Here is a 24,088-nt window from a genome sequence, read left to right as displayed (position 1 = left end):
CTAACACACGCACTCTTTTAATATTATTTAAACATCACAATCCCTCCTTAACTCAATTATAAGTTGTTTGCTAACACGCGCAATCTATTAATATTATTGTCTGCTAACACGCGCAATCTATTAATATCATTTAAACATCACCATCCCTTCTTAATTCAATTATAGGCTGTTTGCTAACACGCGCAATCTATTAATATTATTGTTTGCTAACACGCGCAATCTATTAATATAACCATCATCATCCCTTCTTAATTCGATTATAAGTTGTTTGCTAACACGTGCAATCTATTAATATTATTTAAACATCTCCATTCCTTCTTAACTCTATTATAAGATTTTTGCTGACACGCACAATCTGTTAATATTATATCAACATCACTCTCCCTTCTTATTTCAAATTATACGTTGTTTGCTAACACACACGCACTATTAATCATTTATTGATTACCATCCTTTCTCGATTCAATTAAAAGTTGTTTGCTGACATGCGCATGCACTCTACTAATCTTAAAAACACCAACATTCTTATTTTATTTATCACTTGTTTAGCAACACACGCATTCCTATTACTCTTATACAGCTAGACCATCCCTTCTTGGTTCATTTATCAGTTGTTTAGCAACACACGCATTCCTATTACTCTTATACAGCTAGACCATCCCTTCTTGGTTCATTTATCAGTTGTTTAGCAACACACGCATTCCTATTACTCTTATACAGCTAGACCATCCCTTCTTGGTTCATTTATCAGTTGTTTAGCAACACACGCATTCCTATTACTCTTATACAGCTAGACCATCCCTTCTTGGTTCATTTATCAGTTGTTTAGCAACACACGCATTCCTATTACTCTTATACAGCTAGACCATCCCTTCTTGGTTCATTTATCAGTTGTTTAGCAACACACGCATTCATCTCAGAATCAAAATTCTCCCTGGATATAAGCGCCGAGATACGAAATTTCTCTTCGAGTGTTGAAAAATATTTCTAGAGTTTGCGCAGCGAACTAGTGAAATATATTTTTAAGACGGGAAGAGAAATTTTGTATCTCCAAGCGGCCATTTAATGTTCTGTTTATTATATAAACACCAATAAAACACCAAATCATTGCAAGAGGCGTGATTTGTTATGTAACCATAGCAACGGTGATCTTTACACGTATGAATTTCACGTGTGAAGTTATCATGTTTTCGCGCGAAAGCTCAACTGGTATTTCATTGGTGTTTATATAATAAGCGATTTTACTGAGTACAATGCAAAGCAATTGTTACTTTATAAGGAAACAAGAACAGCGTCTGGCCCATCATCGTGATCTTGTGTTATGCCTTTGTATGAGCTGAGAGAGCTTCTCATCTGGTGAGGCCGGCCGACGATTCTTCCATATGCTGAGTTTTCAAAGTCTCCTGTGTCATAGCTGCATATAATGGTAAATTTAAGAATTAGCCTGCAAGCTGGGATTTGTTTTGAATATAGTTTGTGAGAGAATGCCCATCAGAAACAGTCATAGTTTGTATAAACCGAGAGAAAAACGTTCAGTTATTATAGCTGCAAGTTGTGTTTTTTTTTTTTTAATAAACGATTTATCTAGTTGATTATTCATAGACAGGTCTCTTACACACAGAATCGTGATAAAGGTGTCCAGTATACACACTAAACAACAAAATCCCCATGAAATATATTGTACATACCAACACCGAAGTCCTCATACCTGTAAACCAATACCACAGCAGCATTTTCCGTGAATGCGGCGTTTGTTCTGCTAACTTGTAAGTTTAAGTAGATCGTTTGATGTAGTTTGTTTCTTGAAGTCATCCCTCCTCTCTCCCCTCAAAAATCACCTGAAATTTGATAGAAAGGGAATTTAAATAGCTCCATTACTGAGCAGCGAAAATTATCCACACCGTCAAAGTAAAAAGAAATTCGGAACATAAGACTTAGGCTTATATTTGTGCAATTAGTTTTTAGAGCGTATTTTTCTTGAGGGATTACTTTCGCACGGGATTATTGCTGGAAGGTATTTTCATTTGAATATGGGTTGAGTTTGACAATAAAAATACGGCCGGCTTGAAACACCAAGCCAAGATCGTACAACACTGAGCTAACTCAGTATGTTAACGGTCCGCGAGGGTTTGTCATCGAGAGGATACTGGGATCCGAGATTTGGTGGGCTTTTTGTTTTGGGGGAGGGGGTTATTTTAATTTTCAAATGGGATTACCTATATCAGTCTGGAATAGGTACCTTTGAGTCACTTCTTCTCTTGTTTAAGCAACTACCATTACGTCATCACAGCTGTCAGTTCCAGATGGAATCCGGTCTCTATAAAGCTGTAACAACAATGATCATTGGTGGAGTTCTGATAGACTGCAAGCAGTCCCTTTCTGGTCAGTCGAGCGCAGCGAGACTGGTGCGAGGAGATATTTCCCGCCTCTCCCCAAGCCCCCCCTCCGCTCGTTCGCTCCAGTTTTTTCGCGCTCGGCTATTCCGCGCGACCTCGACTATCCAGAAAGGGACTGCTTGCAGTCTAGAGTTCTGACTTCTCCAACATGAATTTAAGCAAGGTAACTGATGTAACTGACATTAACCACGGCCAACATGATGAAAGGAATTGTGTTGCAGAAACATCAGAAACAGCTTTGCTTGGGCATGCAGACTCGGCAACGTTTACTGTCGATGCTTACTAAATTCTTTACGAGTATCCGAACAAATCGCTGTAGTGGCCTTGGGTCACCGAGCAGGTAGACTATTTTTCGAATCACGAGGAAGGATTTCAGCGAAAAAAGTAATACACTCGGACCTAATGCTAATCTGTAACAGTTATCTTCCAGCAAAATGTATCGTCATAACTTATTCGATTCACGCAAGCATGAGCACCTGAACTTGAAAAAAGGGAAATATAAAACACCGTAAGTTTTGTTTTTTAACTTGATTGGCTGGAAAAAGCTGATCTTTGCTCTGATTGGTTAGAGACGCCCAGCACTAGTCCACACCGCGGGTCCATGATTTACGCGCACCTTGAATTTCAGTTCTGCAATTCGTATCTCCTCTTTACATACATTTTGATCATTTCATTTCTACTTTAACAGATTTAAATTATCATAATTTAGAAGTGAATTCGAAGGACCGTTGAACTTAAAAAGAAAAAAGGAAATACCGAGTAATTTTGAATGATATAAAGTGTTGATCATTTAGTTCCTTGACATGCAGAGGCCATGCTCAACGATTGCAAACAAAAGCGGATTAAAAACGTTTTAATCAGCGCTTTCTTCTGCTCATGACGCACCTGTAAATTCGCGTCTTGCGTCTTTCTAGGGCTCTTTTACTTGAATTTTGTTACTTCATAGCAAGTGTAAGTACGTTTTCGTCGTTTTCGACTTAAAAAAATGTCTCACAGCTCTGGTTCTCAACAAATAATCTCCGATGCGCCGTTTTTAAAACTTCCATTTCAGTGTTGAGAATCCTTGGGGAACGCACGCCTCCTTTGTGGCGCATGGGTACGAGTTTGAGTCTTGAAATCAGTACAGTACCTGTGTGTCACTATCATATTGAGTTATTATCCTTTTATCATCCGAACTTGCTGTCCACAAACTGAAGGACCCTGAAGCTGGTCGTTCTCATCTCAGGCCGCGTTGAACTGTAAGAATAAAGCTACAGAGTCATCGTTTTTCCCATTCTCAGTTGCTCTGGCTCTAACAAAACTCTCTCACCCCTCCCAGACTTTAAAACGAGCATTTCACTGATCATAACATGAGACTTATACAAACTTGGAAAGATCGAATTTCATTTGAAAAATTGAAGAAGCGCATTGAAAATTCTTCTCTTGTGTGCACAAGTTCATAGATTCAGACAGTCGTCATTTTACGTTTCAACCATTTGCAGATCATGTAATGATAATTAAATGCAACAACGGGAATCTACTTTTACAAAGTGCCACGCATGTCAACCCTTCTTGGATTTGATGACCGCTGACTCGTACCTGTAATTAGTATGCATGGATGCGAGTTTGAGTCACTCTTGTATTGAGGAATTATCCTTTTAACATCCAAACTGGCTGTCCTTGAAGTGAAGCTTGTCGTCTTCATCTGCGTCGAACTGTAAGAATAAAGTTTGTTGAGTCATTTTCAATTAGTTGCTGCAAAAACTCCCCCATCCCACTTCCAGGGAAGGACGGACTCGATGCAAAGCGGATTAGTTTTAACGAGCATTTTCCTAATCATAACATGAAAAGAAAGTAAATTTCAAAAGATCGACGAATTCTATTTACACGGAGACTAAATGTTAGTGTCAAATGAAGCAGTGCGTTGACAAAAACCCTCTTACGTGTACAAATTTCATAGGTTCACATAAATCTCAATAACATTTCAAGTGTTTGTTCTAGATCAGGTAAAGGTAATGTAACAATTGGGTTCTCCCATGAAAAAATCTTAAGCGATTTCAATTCTTTAGGGTTAATGTACCTGTGATTCCTATGTCGTCTTCTCTCATCCAGCCATCCTATTGTCTGATTCCTAGAAAAGACCTTTTGTACGTTAGGTAAGTGGAAGTTCAAGAACAGGAATATTATTTGCTAGCTTCTGTTGTTTCTGTTCAATGTGTAGAGTTTGGACTGCGAGCAGGAAAGTCAGTTGAACCCTCCTCTATCTCTTTCTTCTTAAACGTTTCACCTATTAACCTTGTGAACAACATGTAGACTCGCAACTTCTTTTCTTCACTGAACAATCATCTGCAACAATCTATCTGTAAATAAAACTGTTTACAAGATAATGGGGCAGCATATAAATGAAATAATAACATTGACAATTAAACACGGCCGCAAATCAGTACAATTATTAAGCCTGTAAAAATTAATTTAATTAGTAATAATCAAAGATTAGGGAGTGTGTTCGATTTTCTCAATCCCAGGCTCTCTCTCCTTTGCCAAGTTGGTCAGTGATGATGACAACCTCTCCTGCAAAATCTGCAGGGGGATACCAGATACGCGTTCCAAGATCCGTTGATTCGTTGATTGTCCCATACAATCACGACGCCAAACGAAATTAGGAGTGCTTTCTTTCTACGTCGAACGCAATTATCGCGCGCGTGTCAGTTGCGCCCCGTATGTGCTTGCGCAGTTGCAGGCGTCGCGCGTGTTCACTCTCTCTCACACTCTCGCGCACTCACTTCACAGACACACACAACTACTGACACAAACAACAAGTACAACAAATACCACAAACACTACATATATGGGGGAGGGAATAATTAGAATCTGAGAAAACTCAGAGTGAATAAAACAAAATCATATTGATAGAGGGGAGGAATTCCATTTAGTTGGAACTCTAAAAGATATAATGTGGAGGATGAGCAAGTCTGAAGTGGTACAATGTTGATTAAGTAAAGGGATTGTATAGTGCATCCAGGAGCAATGTGTCTAGACGGCAGTATTCATCTTCTGTGAATCACTCCGACAAAACAACAACAAAGGCGGAGAAAAGGAGAACAGTAATGCCTGCCATTGCAATTAGCTTCCTCCGCACATGTTGTAACTATGTTGCTTCTATGAAGTCTCTTGATCCATATGCGTCAATGAAGTAGAATCTGATGTGCTTCTAAGTAAATTTGGAAGGCAATGCACCTTTTTAAAGTCGCAGTCCATGACGCTTACAAGTATTTCAATTGTACCTTTTGATTAGCAAGTGAGCTGTACTAAAAGAGGAAAAGCGTGAAGCATTTATGAGAGTGCTAACTTGCAGCATGGTCAAAACATCTGTCACGTGACTTCTACTTGGTGCTTCGTGTGTTGGTAAAAATTGAATTAGTTACACGACGACGAAAAGGCACCAAAATAGGTTGCGCAATAAGAAGAGTGAATGCAGTGAGAAGACAATGATGGTAAAAAGATTGCAAAAGATGGTAACGACGGTTGCGCGCGGTTACCGGTATGTCGATGGTTTGCATAACGAGTCGACGAGCATGCATTTGCACACGGTAGGGCATGATAAGGTATCGAAAAAGATCGCAGAAGACGATGGACCGCAATATGTTGAAGAAACACGAAGCGCATTAATGAACAGTTTATGGCACCAACAACGATTGCAGAAAGCATTGCGTGTCGATAGATGTCATAAGAGACTACAAGATTGCAGAAAACGATGGATGATGGACCGCAATATTTTAAAGAAACATCTGGCGGAGCGCATTTCTGAAGACTGAGTTTACGGCAACAGCGTCGATTGCAGAAAGCAACTCGTGTAGATAGATCGCATGAGAGACTACAAGATTTCAAAGGATGATGGATGATGGACAACAATATTTTGAAGAAACACGGAGCGTATTTATGTACAATTTACGACACCGACATCAATTGTACAAAGCAACGCGTGTACTGATAGATCGCATAAGAGACTACAATATTGCACTGAGAAGACGATGGATGATGGAACGCAATATTTTAAAGAAACACCTGGTGGAGCGCATTTCTGAAGAGTTTACGGCACCAGCATCGATTGCACAAAGCAACGCTTGTGGATACATCGCATAAGAGACTACAAGATTGCAGAAGACGATGGATGATGGACCGCAATATTTTGAAGAAATACTGAGCGCATTTATGAACAGTTTACGGCACCAACATCGATTGCACAAAGCAACGCGTGTAGATAGATCGCATAAGAGACTACAAGATTGCAGAAGACGATGGATGATGGACCGCAATATTTTGAAGAAATACTGAGCGCATTTATAAACAGTTTACGGCACCAACATCGATTGCACAAAGCAACGCGTGTAGATAGATCGCATCAGAGACTATAAGATTGTAGAAGACGATGGATGATGGACCACAGTATTTTGAAGAAATATGGGGCGTATTTATAGAGTTTACGGTACCAAAATCGATTGCACAAAGCAACGCGTGTAGATAGATCGCATGAGAGACAACAAGATTGCAGAAGACGATGAATGATGGACCGCAATATTTTGAAGAAACACGGAGCGTATTTATGTACATTTTACGGCACCAACATCGATTGTACAAGGCAACGCGTGTAGATAGATCGCATAAGAGATTACGGATGGCGTAAACGGACCAAACTATACAAAACGATAGATGTAAGATAGACGGCTAATTTGCGAAGGACTACAAATACGGGTCGGCGTAGATAAGGCGGGTATCGAAATGATCTACGGAACAAAACGATGAATTGCAGGTCGCATAGGAAATTCGGTGGAAAAACAGGCAATCACGCCACTTGCATCACGATGACGTTAAGCTCCCAGTTTTGTTTATAACTTACCCAAATTGAGGGAATAATGGAAATGTGGCAGAGAACGAAGCCGTTTACGATTTACAGAAGATGATGATACAGGTAGCTGACCAGTGCGTGCGAAATGATGAGTGCCCACAGTTTTTAACAGATATAGGCACCGGATTGAATTGCAAAGACGAAAATCATGCGTCTGGTTAGTTATAGGTTATATCGAAAACATGGAAACAACGCAATTGTTTATTGCTTGCAAGATATGTTTCACGCATGAAGAGTGAACAAGACAAGATGGATAGAGTAGGTGGATCAAACTCCATAAGAATGGATGGAAGTTAGGCAGCCATTTTGAGAATAAGAGACAAATGTATAACGGAAGAAGGCACGCGCATTTGTGCGGATTTATTTCGAAAATGAATTGCACAACTGAAAGCGGTAAAAGAATCACAGTTCGTGTAGTTGTGCATAAAACAAGCGCGCAACCGTCACTGAACCGTCTGTAGCCTATAAAAGTTAACGCATGCAAGTAAATTGCGTAGGAGACGCCTTACGATATAGATGAGTTGATAAACTTGAATGTTGACGAGATTGAAAGCTCGGATTTGGGGCATGAGGTAGCAAAGTTGATCGAAATTTCGAGTTATTGATAGATTGCAAGTGTACATGTGATGATGCCGGCGAAACATCGAAGGAGAAATCGAAGATGATGATGACTGAGGTTGAATATGGGATGGCACAAAGCTGCACAACGATTACGAAATGAAGTAGTAAATGAATTTACGGTAGTCTATATATGTAGCCGGCTGAGGCGTTTCATATCTGGACTGTGACATTACTCAGTATCCTTAGGCCGGACAGAGATGAAGCGTTGCTGGTTGTTGATCAACTTGGCTGAAGAGGAAATTAGTAGCACGTCTGACACAGCCAACCAATTGAGGTACCATGGGGAAAGACAGTGAACTCCACGTAGGTCACAGTTACGGTTTGATCCCTCGGAGCTTTGTATTAGACATCTTGGAACTTGGAAACATCAGTTTCTTGCAATCTACCTGTAACAAAACAGTTAGTACAAAATGATGATGATGATGATGGTGATGATGATGATGATGATGATGATGATGATGATGATGATGATGATGACGACGACGATGATGATGATGATGATGAGGCTGAAATTTACAGTCAGGCCTACAGGGGAAAACTTGTGAAAGCACAAGCACTCAGCTCAAACCCCTTAGGTGTGATTTCAACCAAACTGGGCAGGCGTTTAACCAAAACACCCGCGTAGTTTCAATAGAGATCTCAGTGAAACGGAGAGCAGTTCCACCGTACATTGTAAATCAGTTTGGTTTCCTTTGAAGGCCATAATAGCCTTATTCACTCCCTAAGGCATAAGAGTAACTCAGTGTAATGATTGTATGTAAGCTAAACATAGAACAGGAATAGGACTATCACTCAAGCCTATAGCAGTGAAGAAAAGAAAGGATTAAAGACAAGCGTATTCATTCGTGGCATTCATTCATGGAAGATTTTTAAAAGTCAGCCAAACAGCTTTCAATTGAGAGACCTGACAAAAAACAGAACCTGGTTTTCCAGGCTTGGGGCTTGGTCATGCTGCTAACCACTTTGGCTACCTCGTAAAAACATTCACGTTACAGAACACACACCAGGTAATACTTTTTGACCTTATGTTCGACAGGGGATGAAGAGGATTGAGCTGAGTTAGAGCACTTAAAGAACTTTGAAATCAAGCACTTCCGTTATTAAGAAGAAAAGAATGTAAGACCCTTTTAAGTAAGGGACATATTTAAGAAATAAAGATTTACAAAAAAAGAAAAAAGCACTCAAGTTCAAAGTAAGTTGTAAGAGGATAGAACAAGAAAGCTGTTGTCTTCCCGTTTTAGCAGTGCAGTAACCTTAGAACTGAAGAAGGAACTTCAAGATGAACTTGAAAAAATAGAGCCAAAAACCAACAAGGGCTGATAAGGAAACACTCTCAGGTCAGCTAGAATACTTTGACAACATCAGGAAAAAAATTTTAGGCAAAGATCATTTTCCAGGAAGTAGTGAGAAGTTACACAACTCAACAAAGAAGGCAAACAGGAGCATTAACAGTAACAATTAAGAATCTGAGAGAAGTCACCCTTTGGATGGGGATAGAAATTTAAAAGGGCACAGAAAGTTTGACCTTCAAAGCCAGATCTCCAGGGCCACAACATTATCAAGGTGAAACGCTCAGTGAAAGAATACTGATGAGAGAAGGAGCGGCAAAGAAAACGGAAAGTCAATCGAATCGTAGATAGACCAATGTACAGAGTAGTGAAGCATTTGAATCAGAGGAGGTTTCAAGGCTTCAAAAATGCCGTTAAAGAAGGGTAAACACAGTGGAAGGAAAAGGTAAAATGGGAAGACTATAACATAAAGAAAAAGAGGAGAGAAGGGACGAGAAGAAAGGGAAGGAGCAGGCCGAATGCTGTCAAAAGCAAAGCCTTAAAGGTGAAAAAAAAACCAATGAAAGGGCTCAAGGCGTGTACAGCTAAGAAATGTAAGGTGGGCTTTGAAAAGGGTTTGACCAGGCAGCTTTTAGTGAGAGAAAGCTGAAGTAAAAAAGTTTATTGTAGACCGCAAGTGGCACCAGATCCACGTCACAAATGCAGAAGAGACCACAGCAAGTATAATCTGAAGTATGCATAAATACATCCGGTGAAGAGTCCACTTCCTTTTTAGCTTGTTTCTTCTCTTTCTCTCAGGTCAGTTAATATGTTTGCTGGTCTTCTGTTCTTCTGGAGTATTTCTTCACACATCTTCACAATTCTTTCGAAGTCCTTTGCGTCTTTCCTTGTGGTCTTGTGCTACAGCTTCCAGATTCCATCTTGTTCAAAGCGGTGTTTATAAGTTATTCTCCGTTTACTAAAATAACTGCTCGGTAAAAGAGTACGCGACCAGTCCATGGGACGCAAGGTGCCCCATGAACCCCCGCACCACTCTGTTTAATAAAGTTAAAATTTAAATTAGGCTAAGATTGAATCTTCTGGTGTTCCCTGCGTTTGAGTCCAGGCGTTTCTTTTGCTGAATCTTCTCACGAGGGTGGCTCCTTTAGATTTTTTCTTGCTTCCAACGTTCTTCTTATGTCTTCCTGAAATTGTCTTGATTTCCATGGCTTGCCCTCCACTTCCACGAACAGCTCTTCCTTGCCAGCATTCTTAATCTATAATGAATTTTCCCTACATGCAACCTGAGTGCGCGGCCGACCCATGGGACTCATGATATCCCATGAATCCCCGCTCCACCCGTTTTACTTAAATTAAAATTATGTTGATTATAATGGAAAATAACAAATATTTCTAAAGTCCTCTTTTTCTTTCTGTCAACACTTCTTGCTTTGTCGTATCCTTCCTTGCTGTCTTAACAGATCTTCTCTGCCAGTGTTTCACTCTTCCCCAGTGTTGTCCGCGTCCACAGATGCGACGACTTTTTGATCATCTGTGCACAGCTTCCATTGTCACCTTCTTGTAGATATTTCTTGATCTTGGTTTCTGATCCATTTTTAGAGCCTGGTTACCTACATTAAACAATTTATCAATAAAAGGCAAACAGTACGCGACCAACCCATGGAACGAAAAAAATTCCATGAACCCCCGCACCACCGTTGCAAAATCTTAACACGGAAACTGACAATCTTTAAAAGTAAACTCCAGGACAACTTGTAAACTCCAGGACAAACTGTTTGGCTTCTTCCGACTCTCTTGCTCTCGATTTATCTTCAGAAAGTTCTTCTTATTGTCGTCTGCGTTTCTGCAGTTCTTACTTTTTTGATTTTTTTCTTCGTGTTTCTGACGCTCTTCTGTGCGTTTGTCTTACTGTTTCCATGTTTTACTCCGCCAGACTTCGCCAATGTCGCTGTTATTTGGACTCCAGACGGAAAAAATCCAAGAACACGAACTAAGGGCTTATCAAAAGTTGTCAAAAGAGAGAAGGGTGGTAGAGATATTTGAAAGCTTCCACAAACTTGAAAGCCGAAGAAAACAACAAAGAATTCCTTAAGTCACCGCACTACTTATAAAAACAACCAAGGAAACGCATTTTAAAGCCAATATAATTTTCACCACACCAAGAACTCCGTGTCCACTTCCTCTCTCTGTTCTTCAATTTTCATTCATTCCGGCGCTGTCTTAATTTCGTGTTGCTGATATTCTCCTTGAATTGCTTCGATGTTTAAGGTCTTGACTTTTCCACTGCGGTTTTCTTCCTCCTGATTTCTTCCTTCATCTTTCGTACTGAGATTCTTGCTCAGTCGTCTCCGTATCTTTTTTGGTCACGCAGAATTACAGAAGAAATCGAGATACACAAGAGCATCCCAGTAGCAAAGATAATAGAAAACTCCCTGAGCCCTTCAGAACAAACGGACCAATAACTAGGTGAACAGAGCATAAAGAGAAATAGCTAGGTGTACTAAGCTCAAAAAGTAAACAGATTCCTTCACTCATCTTCTTCTCCTTCTTCTTCTTCTTCTTCTTCTTCTTCTTCTTCTTCTTCTTCTTCTTCTTCTTCTTCTTCTTCTTTTCTTCTTCTTCTTCTTCTTCTTCTTCTTCTTCTTCTTCTTTTCTTCTTCTTCTTTTCTTCTTCTTTTCTTCTTCTTCTTCTTCTTCTTCTTCTTCTTCTTCTTCTTCTTCTTCTTCTTCTTCTTCTTCTTCTTCTTCTTCTTCTTCTTCTTCTTCTTCTTCTTCTTCTTCTTCTTCTTCTTCTTCTTCTTCAGTTCTTCCTTACCCTCTTCCCCTTCGTCTTCCTCTTCAGAATACTCTCTTCAGTTCTTTGGTTTTGTTTATTGGTAACGGTTTGTTTACCGTTGTTCTTTCTTGCTCCTGAATCTTGCGATCTTTTTGTCGAACAGATTAAACTAGATAAAACGCGCAGCCAGCTTACGGGAAGCTAGCCATCCCAAGAACTACCACGCCACAAAAAACGTTTTAAATCTTCCTTAAAATAGTTTTGCTATCTAAGAGTATTTACTTATGCTAAAAGTTTGTATGCAATGCACGCGACCAGCCCATGTGATGTCTAACATCACATGAGCTCCCGCGTCTAAATTAAAGATCATTTGCATTTATTGTTACTTTAACCTCCCCACCCCAACGTAACCCAACTACCCACCCCGGGGAAAAAGAAAAGAATAAAGAACCTAAATAAGAGACCTCTGATACGCTATTAATACTGGACCAACAAAAATACGCACGCTATGCTCTTACGTGGTAAAATTGTTTATAAAGACAGCAGTGGAACGAATCATCAGATGGAAGCTATGAGCCTAAAATAACGGAAAAGCTACGAGCTTACAGTAACAGGAAAGCTATGAGCCTACAGTAAGAAGAAGAAAAGGCGAATCGAAAAGCCAATGGCGAAAACGACGTCGCAATGAAAATGTATCACAAGACCGAAGTGAACACGAACAATTAACTTCAAGAGTGGAAAGAAAACTACAAGCCTACGGTAACGGATCGAAATTCTGTGGCAAAGCTAGGCCTTCACAGGAAAAAAAGCGAATCGAAAAGCCAACCGTGGAAGAAAACGTCGCAAAACAAAGGAACAAAGCGGACACGAATAATCATCTGTAAGAAAGGAAACACCTACAACACCGGATCGAAACGAAATTTCCGTCCTAAAACTGATTGTTCACAAGCCAAAACCTAAGGGAAATGGACTTCACGGAAAAACAATTCGTCGAGCCTTAAACTGCGCATCGCAGTCGTTGGCAGTTGTGCATGAATGTCGAAGTGAATTCGACCTCATGACGAGCCATGAACTGCTCATCGCAGACGTCGGCAGTTGTGCATGAATGCCGAAGTAAATTCGACCTCATGCTATTGTGGTGAATAATGCTTAAACGCTGGAGAGCAAAAAGAATGTTAACTCTTACCTTAGATTTAAGGCATATCTCACGAAACACACTTTTAAACTAAAGTTACCTTCAAGTCTAAAAGTGCCTCGTGAAAGACACCTTCACTTAAGTATAGAATAAGTCTTAAGCCCATTTATATCCCAACACTTGACACTCAAACCAGTTAGGCAGTGTACCAATTGGCTTGAAGTGCCCAGTGAACAGCGTTTAAGCACATGCAATCTGAATGGACCCAGGCTGGCTCGCCTCAGTTTCAGAGAGAATTCTGCTACTGAGCTGAGGCCACTGACACATGTAGAAGTCGGAAAAACACGGCGAACGTCAAATAGCGGCAAAGCTGATAACGGAGGAAACACGAAAACAAAACAAAAATCGATTAAAAAGCCATTTAAGTCGAAACGCCAATCTCTTCAAAAGCGAAAAAAGTCGAAAGCCGAAAAGCCAATCAGTCGAGATGCCAATCAACTAAAGTATGCCAATTAAATGTCAGTTTCCCTCAAAATGTCAGTCAAACGAAAAAGCGAAACAAAACCCAATTGCGAATCATGCGGACGGTTAAAAAGTCGAAGTAGTTGAAGAGCAGGACCATTTGCCGCACAGCCAATAACTGAAGAAAAAAGAGCCGAAAAAAAGTTGTGAGTAAAGATACCCATAAAAAGATCGAAGACGATGGACGCATTTCAGACGTCGTAAAAACGAGCTGGGTTCCATTCAGAGCAAACTTAATTACCCCCTTAATTAACCCTTCCCCAGTGAAAAACAAATCTGAAAAAGGTACGATACCAAGACCATAAAAGGTCTTCGACGGACTTTGTCTTTGTCTTGCTGCTTGAAGTTTCCATTCATATATCAGATAGTTCATTTTGTGTCCATAGAGAAGTTCTACCAGCTTGTAGAAGTTGTGTAGGCTGTCCATAGCAGACGGGGCAATTTCTTGTGAACAAGAATGAATCATTTTCCTGAAAACAAAACAAAAGAGGAGTTTAGAAACACGACTGTGAATAAATTTTACAAATGACACTGAGTTTGTTTAGAGAATGATGAAGCACCTTAAAGTTCGGTTTAAAAAATTACTTAAAGTAATTCAAATAAATTCGAGTCATGAAATATCATATGTTTTACCAGTGGGTGAATAATTTTATTTGGAGACTATGATAGTCATGTACTAAACTTAAGCGCGCAGTTGCAAAAAGAAAGCCTGGACAAAAAATTCAGTGCTCAAGGTCCGCGAACGGGCTTGAATCCTCCCAAAACATTTTTTTTTTTCAGACTTTTGTTTCGCAACTGTTCAAGTTGCGTATATAACTGTTACGGTCTTCACTGAATTAAAAAAAAGAAATTCAGATACTCTCCAAATCCTTCATCGAACTGATGTAGCAAGGTAGGACCCTAGGATGTACAGAGCTTCACAACCAAAAAGCAGTCCAAAACACTTTTATTTACACAAAATCAACCGGCCTGAAATTCAGGATTTTAGATTAAAACTGAAGTCTAGCGAATTCAGGATGCGTTTGATTTTATTTCTTATGTACTTTATTAAAGAAGAGGATCAATACCTCCTTATAAGAAAAGAAGTACGTAATCTGTCTGAAAAAGGCGAATGAACGAGAAAGGAAAACATCGAAACAAAAGCTTTGAAAAACATATTTTCACCCAGAGCAATTTTTCTGTTGAACACTATAATTAATCTTTTGAGTTAAATTCACGGAGTTTCCTCCCATATTTGAGGTTATGATATATATTTTTTGTCAAACGCAAGAAGAAACATGCATTCATGGAAACCAGGCACCTTTTATTATCATAATTTCTTCTATATTTATAGGTTTGTTATTAGTATTAGTTAATTCTTGATCATTTTTTTCAATTGCCTGATGATTTTTACCGTGGTTAAATAAAGTTATTGTTGTTGTTGTTGTTGTTGCAACCGCGGCCTTTTAAAATTTAGACACAATTTTAAGACAAAAAAGGAGAATTGAATTTTTAAGAATATTTATGGACGTGAAATTTCACCATTTATTCTTTCAAGTGTGTTTATGTGTAAAAAAAAAACCCTTAAAACGTTTCTGCGGCTCGAACAAAGGGAATAAAATTCCGCGAAAATTTCCAACAAACATGTTTGTCACCTTGAATGGAAACTTACTACCTACGCTACTTTTGTTCAGAGTCAAGTCCTTCTGACAGAAAAAAAATAAACTCACTTGAAAAATGGCAAGCTACAAAGTGTTTCCGAGAGTATTTTGACTAAATAATTAATGTTATGTTTCGTGGTGTAAATATTTTGTTCGTCTCGCAATTGAAACTTTGATAGCTTTCGCGCTGTTTCAACTAAACGCACAAACTAAAGTTTAAAGCAAACTTTTGCAGTCTTAGGAAAAAATTAGGAAGGGAAATAAACTTGTTAATTTATTGCCACTTTTATTGAATAGAGTTAAATGTAATGGCTTACCATCGCTTTTTATGTCAAAAGTTGTTGTCAAACTCTCAGTTTTCCATGAATACTCCCGCGTCGAGTTTCCACGCGTAAAGTTGTTGTGTGTCTTCTTCATAAAACATTTTGCTTCGTTTTTGCAACTTTCAACGCAATGTGATCGTAGCCTTGGAGGTTGGAGCTTTCTTCCTGGTCATGTAAAATGTTGAGAAAAAATTAAATGACACAAATTGAAACAACTAGATCAACTTCAAAGAACACATTGAAACTTTGCAAACGCCAACATGCGCATTGAACGTTTATAGTTTCTTGATAATTTCTTACCTTGTGACGCAAAACAAGTCTCCAACATTAACTCTTACTTCTCCTTGTTTAGTGCACTACTTTTGTATGGTTCTTGGTGAAATTTTTGCAGTACAGTTAAGAAATAATTAGCTCGAAAATCGGAGTTTACTCGGCGCTCGCTTGTCAGAAGTGTGAACAAACTGCGCTGAACAAGGTGAAAATTTTGAACAAAAGGGCGCGAATTTTGCAGGCGTGCTTGACGGCTCGCCGTATGAAGCTCGTTCTTTCTTTCTGATTGGCTAGAAGAAAAATTTGGCGAGCCCTATTGGCTGGCTGGTGACACTCATTGTTCATCACAGGATTTAAATTCACGTGGGATTTTTGATAATCAGAGTAATTGAAACAAATAAATTTTCTTGCAGCAATTGAATAATGACAATCAGGACCCGGTTGTTCAAAGAGTGGATAACTTTATTCACTGGATAGGTCGCGATCCGGCAGATAAAATGGGTGCAAGATTATCCCGATAGTCCTATGATTTGTGAAAAGAGTAGAAGCATATGACAAATTTAAGTATTGGATTGAGTGGAAAACTTGCCAAAAGCGTTAGTTGGAGTACATTTGCTCTGGCCCCAGTTGTTCAAAGGCCGGATAACTTTATCCGCTGGATAAGGCACTATTCGGGGTTTAAAATTTACTTCACGTTAAACGTTGTCCAAGGTTTTCGTACAGTCCCTAACTTAACTGTGGTTAGAGTGTGCATATTCGGTTGTACAAGAGAAAATTCTAAAATCTTTGCACAGATTGAAACTGCCGGATAATGACTTATCCAGTGGATAAAGTTATCCGCTCTTTGAACAACTGGGGCCTGAACTTAATCGACCCGCTATTGTGGAATATTGTAAAATTTTCGTTCTGAAGATAAGGGAAAATTTAGCATTTCATTTGAGGCTTCTGGCGATAATTTTTTTCCCGTTCACGTCTGTCATCACGCGCCAGGTACAATCCTTATCCGAATCCTACGTTGCAGTGGTACGAGTTGACTAGGGTCGTATACATTCTTCCAAAACTTAATGTGACCTAGTTGTAATGTAGTTGAAAAAATGCGCATTTATAGAGAATATTACACGGTGGCACGAAGATATGAATTAATTATTTTATTTTCAAGTGTAAAACAATATTTTATGAAACGAGCGCAGCGAGTGAGTAAAGTGTTGTTTTTTTTTTTTTTATTATTATTATTATTATTATTATTATTATTATTATTATTATTATTATATAGACAAATCTATTGCTCGCCATTTGTCACCGACTGTTTGCACAGGCAACCGTGAAAAGGGGGAAATGGCGTCATCAATATCCTCACTAGTGAAAATATGGAAAATACGCCACTCTGGTCCCGGATGTAGCTTCATATGAATTAACGAGTGGTGTATTTTCCAGTAAAACGCTCCTTTCTATATAATATTTGAATTTATATAAAGCGCCAACCGACATCGCTAACTTTATCATCAGACACCATGACTGAGTGTGACTGTAACTCTGGGACACGACAACAACCAGTATGTCACATGACTACACAGTTTAGTTCAGACATGTGCTGATAAGTGATAGTGGATATGAGTCTGGTATTCACTAAGACAGAATAGGATAGTGGGCTTCCCGCCTCGTCAATTCATTGTCTGTCTCATCCCACAATCCTTCTGATGCAGACGATCGAGTAGTACTAGGATCAAATATGCACTTTGATCAGATACACTTCGAGAGTTTTGATCGCCCTGTGTAAATTCATCCGATATGTCTTGGATTTTGGAGTTCAATAACTGCAATCGTCGAACAAAACTGTTAACAAACTTTTAGTAGATCTCTAAATTCGACCGCTGCAATGACACGTCAACAACATAGCCCCCCCCCCCCCCCTCCCTCTAATCATGGTTGCTCTGCCGCTGAAAAAGAGGCTGGGACATCGTCCGGCCTTCAAAGTAATATTGAATTAGGGGAGGGGAGGAGTGAAGGTTTGTTACTCTCTAGGCAGTCTTTCGTTAAAGGTACATTGAAATATATGCACAAAAGTCGCAGTTTTCTTAACAAGTTTTGTCCACACTTGTGGCTCTACTGACAACAGATTGGAGTTCAATAACTGGCTTTACTGACTCCAGATTTCACAAGTCTCAAGATCCTGGATTCGGATTGGATTCCAGATTCCAGATTCCAGATTCCAGAGTATTAATGTCGGATGCCGCTTCCAAGGATTCCATACTGAGTTCAAGAGTTTCAAGATTCCGGATTCGGATTCCAATAATCTGGAATCCAGATTTCTATGGTTCGATTCGGAATTGGAGAACTAGCTGGAGTCTGATTCCAAAATCCTGGATTCCGGATTACGGTTTCCCATCGTTCCGGAATCTGGATTTCACGGCGGATTATCTCAGTAACAGCGGCTTTAAGGTCACAATCCCTAAAAACCTGCTAAGAAATATCTTAAATATCCTGCCTCCTTCCCGGTTGTCCTTTGCACGTGGTTGAACGTGATGTCACCCAATGAGTTATTAATTGAGCTCGGCTCTTCGGCTCTAAGCCGCAGAGAGGCAGCTCGGCTCACTTTATAAGCGCGCCGTAGACCTGGAAACAAGTCTTTCAAGCATCCATTATCCATCGCAACAACTAACCAGACCACACACTGTATAGCCGCCATAACAACGTTAATAATTCAACACATAATCCTCTTTCCAGGATTCAAGTAATTTAGTTCACTTTTAAAACCAAATCTAGCCCGTAGGCACACCAGGTTCAATGTAGTTGAAATAAAACAGCTTGAATTATGTCGTAGTTACGGCAGGAAGTTTCAGAAGCAATTAGATACTGATAACATTTTTCTTTAAAAACATGTTTTGACACGAAAAACACTGTTGGCTTGAGAATGCAAATCAAACTTTGTTTAGAATTATCACAATTTTGTGGTTAGTTCAAAAATTACTTGTTTTTCCTCTTCAAAAACTTCTAGAATTAAACACTTCATATCTTTTATGCCATATGAATAATTTTTTGACTGATTTATGTCGCATTCTAATGAACTGTATTATGTACTTTAAAATGAATTCGACTTGCCACGGGCATAATTTGTAAATACAGCAGGTACCAAGGAAAGCGACTGAAGCTTAATTAAATCTTACTGCATACACTCACATTACCAATCATGCAAACTACTTAATAATAAATTGAACGTGGGCCAAGTGGGAAGCCCGGCGAATTGTATTGAGAACTTCAATCTAATGATGCCGTTACATTTTTAGCTCGAGCCAAAACCACCTGCAAAAATGGCAGACGCTGATGAGACGATAGTCAAGTTTGAACCCAAATCGCTCTGCATTAAAATAGCCATCTACGTGCTAGTCATGCTTGTGGGAGCAGCAGTGTTCATGCAGATGGAACGAGCAAAGAATGACAACGCTTCAGGAATATCACAGGCAACGAAGATCAAGGACAGTCTGGTAGAGAAATACAACATAAGTTTGACAGACTTAAAGACATTAGAAGAGGCGTTTGGACAACAAGCAAGCGACAAGGAGGAGCAAGAAAGGCTGAGTCGTTGGACGTACAGCAACTCTGTTTTCTTTGCTTTCACGATTATGACAACCATTGGTGAGTAGTGTGAATAACTGGGATTACTACTCATACTGGGAGCTAACGAGGACTTTATAAATAAGTTATCAGGTAAAACGTTCGGCCATAGAATGCTAGAAAAATAGTTGGTTTTACAAGTAAAGAAAGTGGAATAACGGGAATTTCAGTTGAAAATTAATGGCCCAAATAATAAAGATTTTGTTACTTTCCAGTGTCAGCCATTATAAAACCTGCTTTTATGGACAATTTTCTGTAGAACAATATAAAACAATCTATCTTCATATAGAATATTCCATATATTATGTGACGTATAAAAAGGCGAAATAGCATTAGTCGTGTATTAACTATGGTTTGAGTTTTTGGATGGATTGGGGAACGAAAATTGCCGAGTCTCAGTTGAATTGATCATGTTCATGTTCCGAAAAACACGAAGTCGTGGCTTTTATGTCGACCTGGGGAAGCCATACATTGCCTAGTAACGTAAAATAATTTAAAAGTAACAAAATCCAGAATGAGTTATAGATAGACGTTTCGCTGTTTTAATGATTTATTTTGGTTTCCAAGCTGTTCGGTATCACATTGTTGTTAAATAGCTACCGGTATGTCATTTTTAACTGCACGAAACTCAATACAACACCTGCTTCGTGTTACTAGTGCCCTTGACCTCAGTCATCAGAAATTCTGGTTTTACCTGATTACTTTTTAGTACTGCCGTAAATCCACTCTGCATACTTAATATAATTAAGCCTGTCTTGACAAGAGAGCTTTAGCACACATCGTTGAGAAACTTTTCTAATTTTCACTAGAGAGTGGTCATACGTTTTAGACTTTTATTAAGACTCATTTACACCGCGCGAGCGCTACACAGCGTGGTTTCACTGTTTTGAAAAAGGTTGACTTTGGAAGAAACAAAACCACGACGCTGCTTGCGTGAGCACCATTACAAACTGGGAAAGAAAAGAAAATAATATTCTTAAAACCCAACTGTCAAAAAAATATTCTTTGGAAAATTAAAAATAAAAAACCGTACGTCGAAGCAGAGAAAAACCGGTGCCACGCACGAGCGGGGAAACGAATATACCTAAAAGTAAAGAAGTAAAGTCACGATTGGATTAACTTTAAATGAGATAAAAGAAAAGCGGACGTTTGCTACTATTGGTCAAATCACCTAACACGATTCTTTTAAGACAGTTTAAAGTTTAGCAAACAAAAACCAAGGGATTATCATTTGTTCCATGACACCCCGCGCGCCTCAATCCCTTCTCGTATCCAGTCTTTTCTCGCCCCACAAACAAATACGTAGCGACTGGGTACGAGTCTGCATCCTCATGTATCTCTATTCCCCATTCCCTCTCTTCTTTTAGGTTATGGTCACATGTCACCCCACACCTGGCAAGGCCAGTTATTCTGTATATTCTTCAGTCTCATCGCCATACCAGTGGCAGGCATCATGCTACTTAGCGTCGGAAATCACGTGAGCTTGGCCATCCGGGTCTTCATCCGCTTCATGGAGAAAAACTGCTCTAGTGGGGTGGTGTCGGGGAGCGCGGAATTCAAAAGTACCGTGGTCACCTTCGTGCTGATGATCCTCATGATTATTTTTGGCGCCATTTTGACTTCCCACACCGATAACTGGTCGTTTATTGAAGGAACATACTTCTTCTTTATCAGTGTTTCCACAATCGGTTTCGGAGATTACGTCGTCAATGACGGCGAGCTCAAATCTTCGGATCACAGCAAAACGATCGCTGTTAATTTCACCATCGTGCTCATCACCTTGGGTCTGTGTGTGGTGTCCAGTGTCCTCTGCTCAGTCAGCGCCGTCATCGAAGAGAGACAGAGGCGAATGCGCGTGCGTATTCCCAGTTCAGCTACCAGTGCTATAAATGCAGCTAATTTAGCCTTTAGCACGGTTACTAGTAATTTACCCTTGAGATTATCCACAAGGTTTAACGGTAAAAGCTTCAAGGAAGCGGAATTCGAAGATGGCGAAAGCAGTAAACAAAATGGTGAGGTGGAATTGATTAAAGTTAACGAGGTAACCCCGGTACAAGTTTCCATAAACTAGCCTGCTTGCTTGAAAGCTGGGATTTCACCCAAAGACTTAACATTGCTAAGAGGTATTTGAACCAAGAGAGGATGAAAGTCTCTCTTGATTTGAACCCATTGCAATTTTCTGGTACTCGTATCTGACATCATTATATTTGATAAAGAAATTTGACGTCAAGGAAGTGTTTTTTTTATTATTATTTTATTTTAAACGGTTCATCTGTCGAGGGACTATCTGCTGATAACTGCCTGGGGACTGAATTTGACGTTTTTAAAGCAAATATCACTCAGAAAAGCGAAGTGTTGAGAACTTATCTGTCTTATTTACTCAGTAGTTTTAAACACATCAGTTGCCAAGGGAAGGTATGAATCCAATAGCCCCCAGGCAACGGAATTGCACTGTATATTTTTCATTGCTCACAGCAAAAATTTCTCCCGTCGAATGTTACCGGAACTAGTTCGCTAATTTAATTTGGCTGATAAGTTCTACCCAGCCAGGCATTTTCACCAATGGAATCTACCACCTGATAATGTACCTTCCACGAATAAACACCATCACATCACGTGATCAATTTAAACCAATCACATTCAGAGATAAGTTAATACCAAGAGCAAATAGTCAACTCGAGTTGCCTCGTTCAGTACTCTTTCATAATAAACTCAAACAAGTGATCACCTTTGTTAGGCTTAAGGCTAAATGATTGCAATCAGAAAACGGTGACAGTTAGTTCGTATTTACTAAAAATGAAATCAAAACGGAAATTTCACTTTCCGAGGAAAAATGTGAATCCATTGTTGTCATCGAATAGCCTATGGCATTGCTCCAATCTGTTTCGCTAATAGCCTATATCCCATGGCCGCTAAGGCAATCAAAAGTCTGGACTTGGATTTTATCCAACGATCCAGTTTTTAATCATTTTAGCGGTTAGACCACAGTGGCAGAACTACCTATGTATTCAATTCTTATACGCAACTTTGTCCGACGTCTTAAACTTGATAATGATGCTGCAATGTTAGCAAAACGTCGTTCATTTTTATTGTAATCCACAAGCGTAAAACTTAAGTTTATCTGATTAAAGTTATGAGAATTTAATATATTCAGCTAATGAGATTGTTTGGGGTGACACAGACTTCTCTGTTATTAAAGGTCCGGAAACGACTTTGGAAAACAGGGGCGCTTTCCATATAGGTGGTTTGTATTGCCGCCATGTTGGTGGACAAAACGAAAGAACATTGGTTCACGAACTTTGCATAAAAATGACAGTTAACTCCCAGAGGAGAAAAAATCTTATTGTTCCTGTCCACCAACATGGCCGCCATGGCGTCACATGCAAACCATCGATAGGACATTTCCGAGTTGCTGTGAACCTCATTATAAAAGCGAGGTTAAGTGCAAATCTTTTCATATGAAAATTAGTTTTGTTTGCATATGACTAAAAACTAATCTTCATTAAAAAACTTTGCACTTAGCATCGCTTTCATAATGAGGTTCAAAGCAACTCGGAAATGGCCAATTTACCAAAATTCCGGTATAACCGGTTGAAATACAAATGGAACGCGCAGATTAATCGGAAATTTCCGGAACAAATGGACGATCTTTGAAGGTTCTCCGCTTCTTCCGTTCCAACCGATCGGAACGGAAATTAAAATTACTATTTCCATTTTGTAGTCTTCTTGCGCCATCATGTACGTTTTTTGATCTGCCAATGAGATTGCTAGTTTGGAACTACTGGAAAAAAGTCTTTCCATTTGACACGGAACATTTCCGAAATCTCCAACAGAAAAAAATTGGCTAATGGGAAACGCCCTAGAAAACGATATTTGAAGTATTGTCCTAAAATAGCCTCGTCTGGTGGCCCGGAAATTTTCAAGTAAACCCTTTAATAACCACAAAGCAAGCTGAGGAAGTCTGGGGTTTTAGAAACTATTAAAGGTTCTTTTCCTTCCGATTTGTCTATTTTCTCCTTCAAGACTTCAGCTCATGTTTTGACGTTTCTAAAAGCTTCAAGAGAGAGAAAAATGGAAGGTCTCATGTCGAATTTTACGTCGATTTTTCGCTTCGCTAAAACTTGCCTGAATTTTTGCATGTGGCTTTCAATTTAATCAAACAACACTGCTTTTTTTTTTCCATTTTTTGCTCAAAAGTGTCTGTTGTTCCACTCCCTTCTTTGATTCCTTTCGTTGACTCGATATTTTGGCCTCGCGTATCCCGAAAACGTATGCGTAAACCAGCCAACAAAACACAGAGCCATGTTATATGATGAAATTGAAAGCCGCGTGTAGAATTTCACACACTTTTGAGCAAAACGAATAATCAGCCTAACATTCGACATAAGACGGTTCAGCCCTTTAATTAGCCTAGGGGCGTGGTTTGTTTAACAACTGACCGCTAAAGAATTATAACCTCCATTCTATTTTTGAAGAACAGGAAAGTGTTTTGAAGACACGTTTAGATCTAAAGGTTAATTTGCACGTATCCTTCACTGAACCCTTATAACCTGCAGCTGCATTATTTCTTAGGTTGTGAGCATTGTTCTGTTGTTCGTTCTTTCGTCCTCTGGACCAAC

General features: G+C 39.4%; 1 protein-coding gene and 2 long non-coding RNA genes across 3 annotated transcripts; 1 reads left to right on the top strand and 2 right to left on the bottom strand.

Annotated features, from left to right (window-relative positions):
- Positions 1 to 716: 716 nt before the first annotated feature.
- Positions 717 to 4,919, bottom strand: LOC146476538 (uncharacterized). Its single transcript, XR_014865557.1, has 6 exons — positions 4,456 to 4,919; positions 3,975 to 4,090; positions 3,526 to 3,632; positions 2,240 to 2,325; positions 1,709 to 1,838; positions 717 to 1,414 (listed from the first exon to the last, which is right to left on the bottom strand). It is a non-coding gene; the product is annotated as an uncharacterized LOC146476538 (long non-coding RNA).
- Positions 4,920 to 12,409: 7,490 nt separating this feature from the next.
- On the bottom strand, positions 12,410 to 16,041 carry LOC146476537 (uncharacterized). The gene is made up of 3 exons (XR_014865556.1): positions 15,888 to 16,041; positions 15,582 to 15,752; positions 12,410 to 14,094 (listed from the first exon to the last, which is right to left on the bottom strand). It is a non-coding gene; the product is annotated as an uncharacterized LOC146476537 (long non-coding RNA).
- A 2,964-nt stretch (positions 16,042 to 19,005) lies between these two features.
- Positions 19,006 to 22,288, top strand: LOC146476536 (potassium channel, subfamily K, member 16-like). The gene is made up of 2 exons (XM_085114294.1): positions 19,006 to 19,490; positions 20,837 to 22,288. Exons 1-2 carry the CDS (start codon positions 19,166 to 19,168, stop codon positions 21,538 to 21,540), a joined length of 1,029 nt encoding a protein of 342 aa, XP_084970420.1. The 5' UTR covers positions 19,006 to 19,165; the 3' UTR covers positions 21,541 to 22,288.
- The last annotated feature ends 1,800 nt before the right edge of the window (positions 22,289 to 24,088 follow it).

Source organism: Pavona decussata, unplaced genomic scaffold (assembly GCF_977016875.1).
Source record: "Pavona decussata unplaced genomic scaffold, jaPavDecu1.1 SCAFFOLD_76, whole genome shotgun sequence".
Taxonomy (NCBI): domain Eukaryota; kingdom Metazoa; phylum Cnidaria; class Anthozoa; order Scleractinia; family Agariciidae; genus Pavona; species Pavona decussata.
Note: the sequence above shows the minus strand (reverse complement) of the source record. Positions and strands in the feature narration are given on the sequence as shown.

Excerpts from the sequence above, each read along its gene's own strand:
- LOC146476536 (XM_085114294.1), top strand. The coding sequence starts at position 19,166 with ATGGCAGACGCTGATGAGACGATAGTCAAGTTTGAACCCAAATCGCTC. Across the intron at positions 19,491-20,836 it reads CACGATTATGACAACCATTG|GTTATGGTCACATGTCACCC; the intron begins GTGAGTAGTGTG and ends CTCTTCTTTTAG.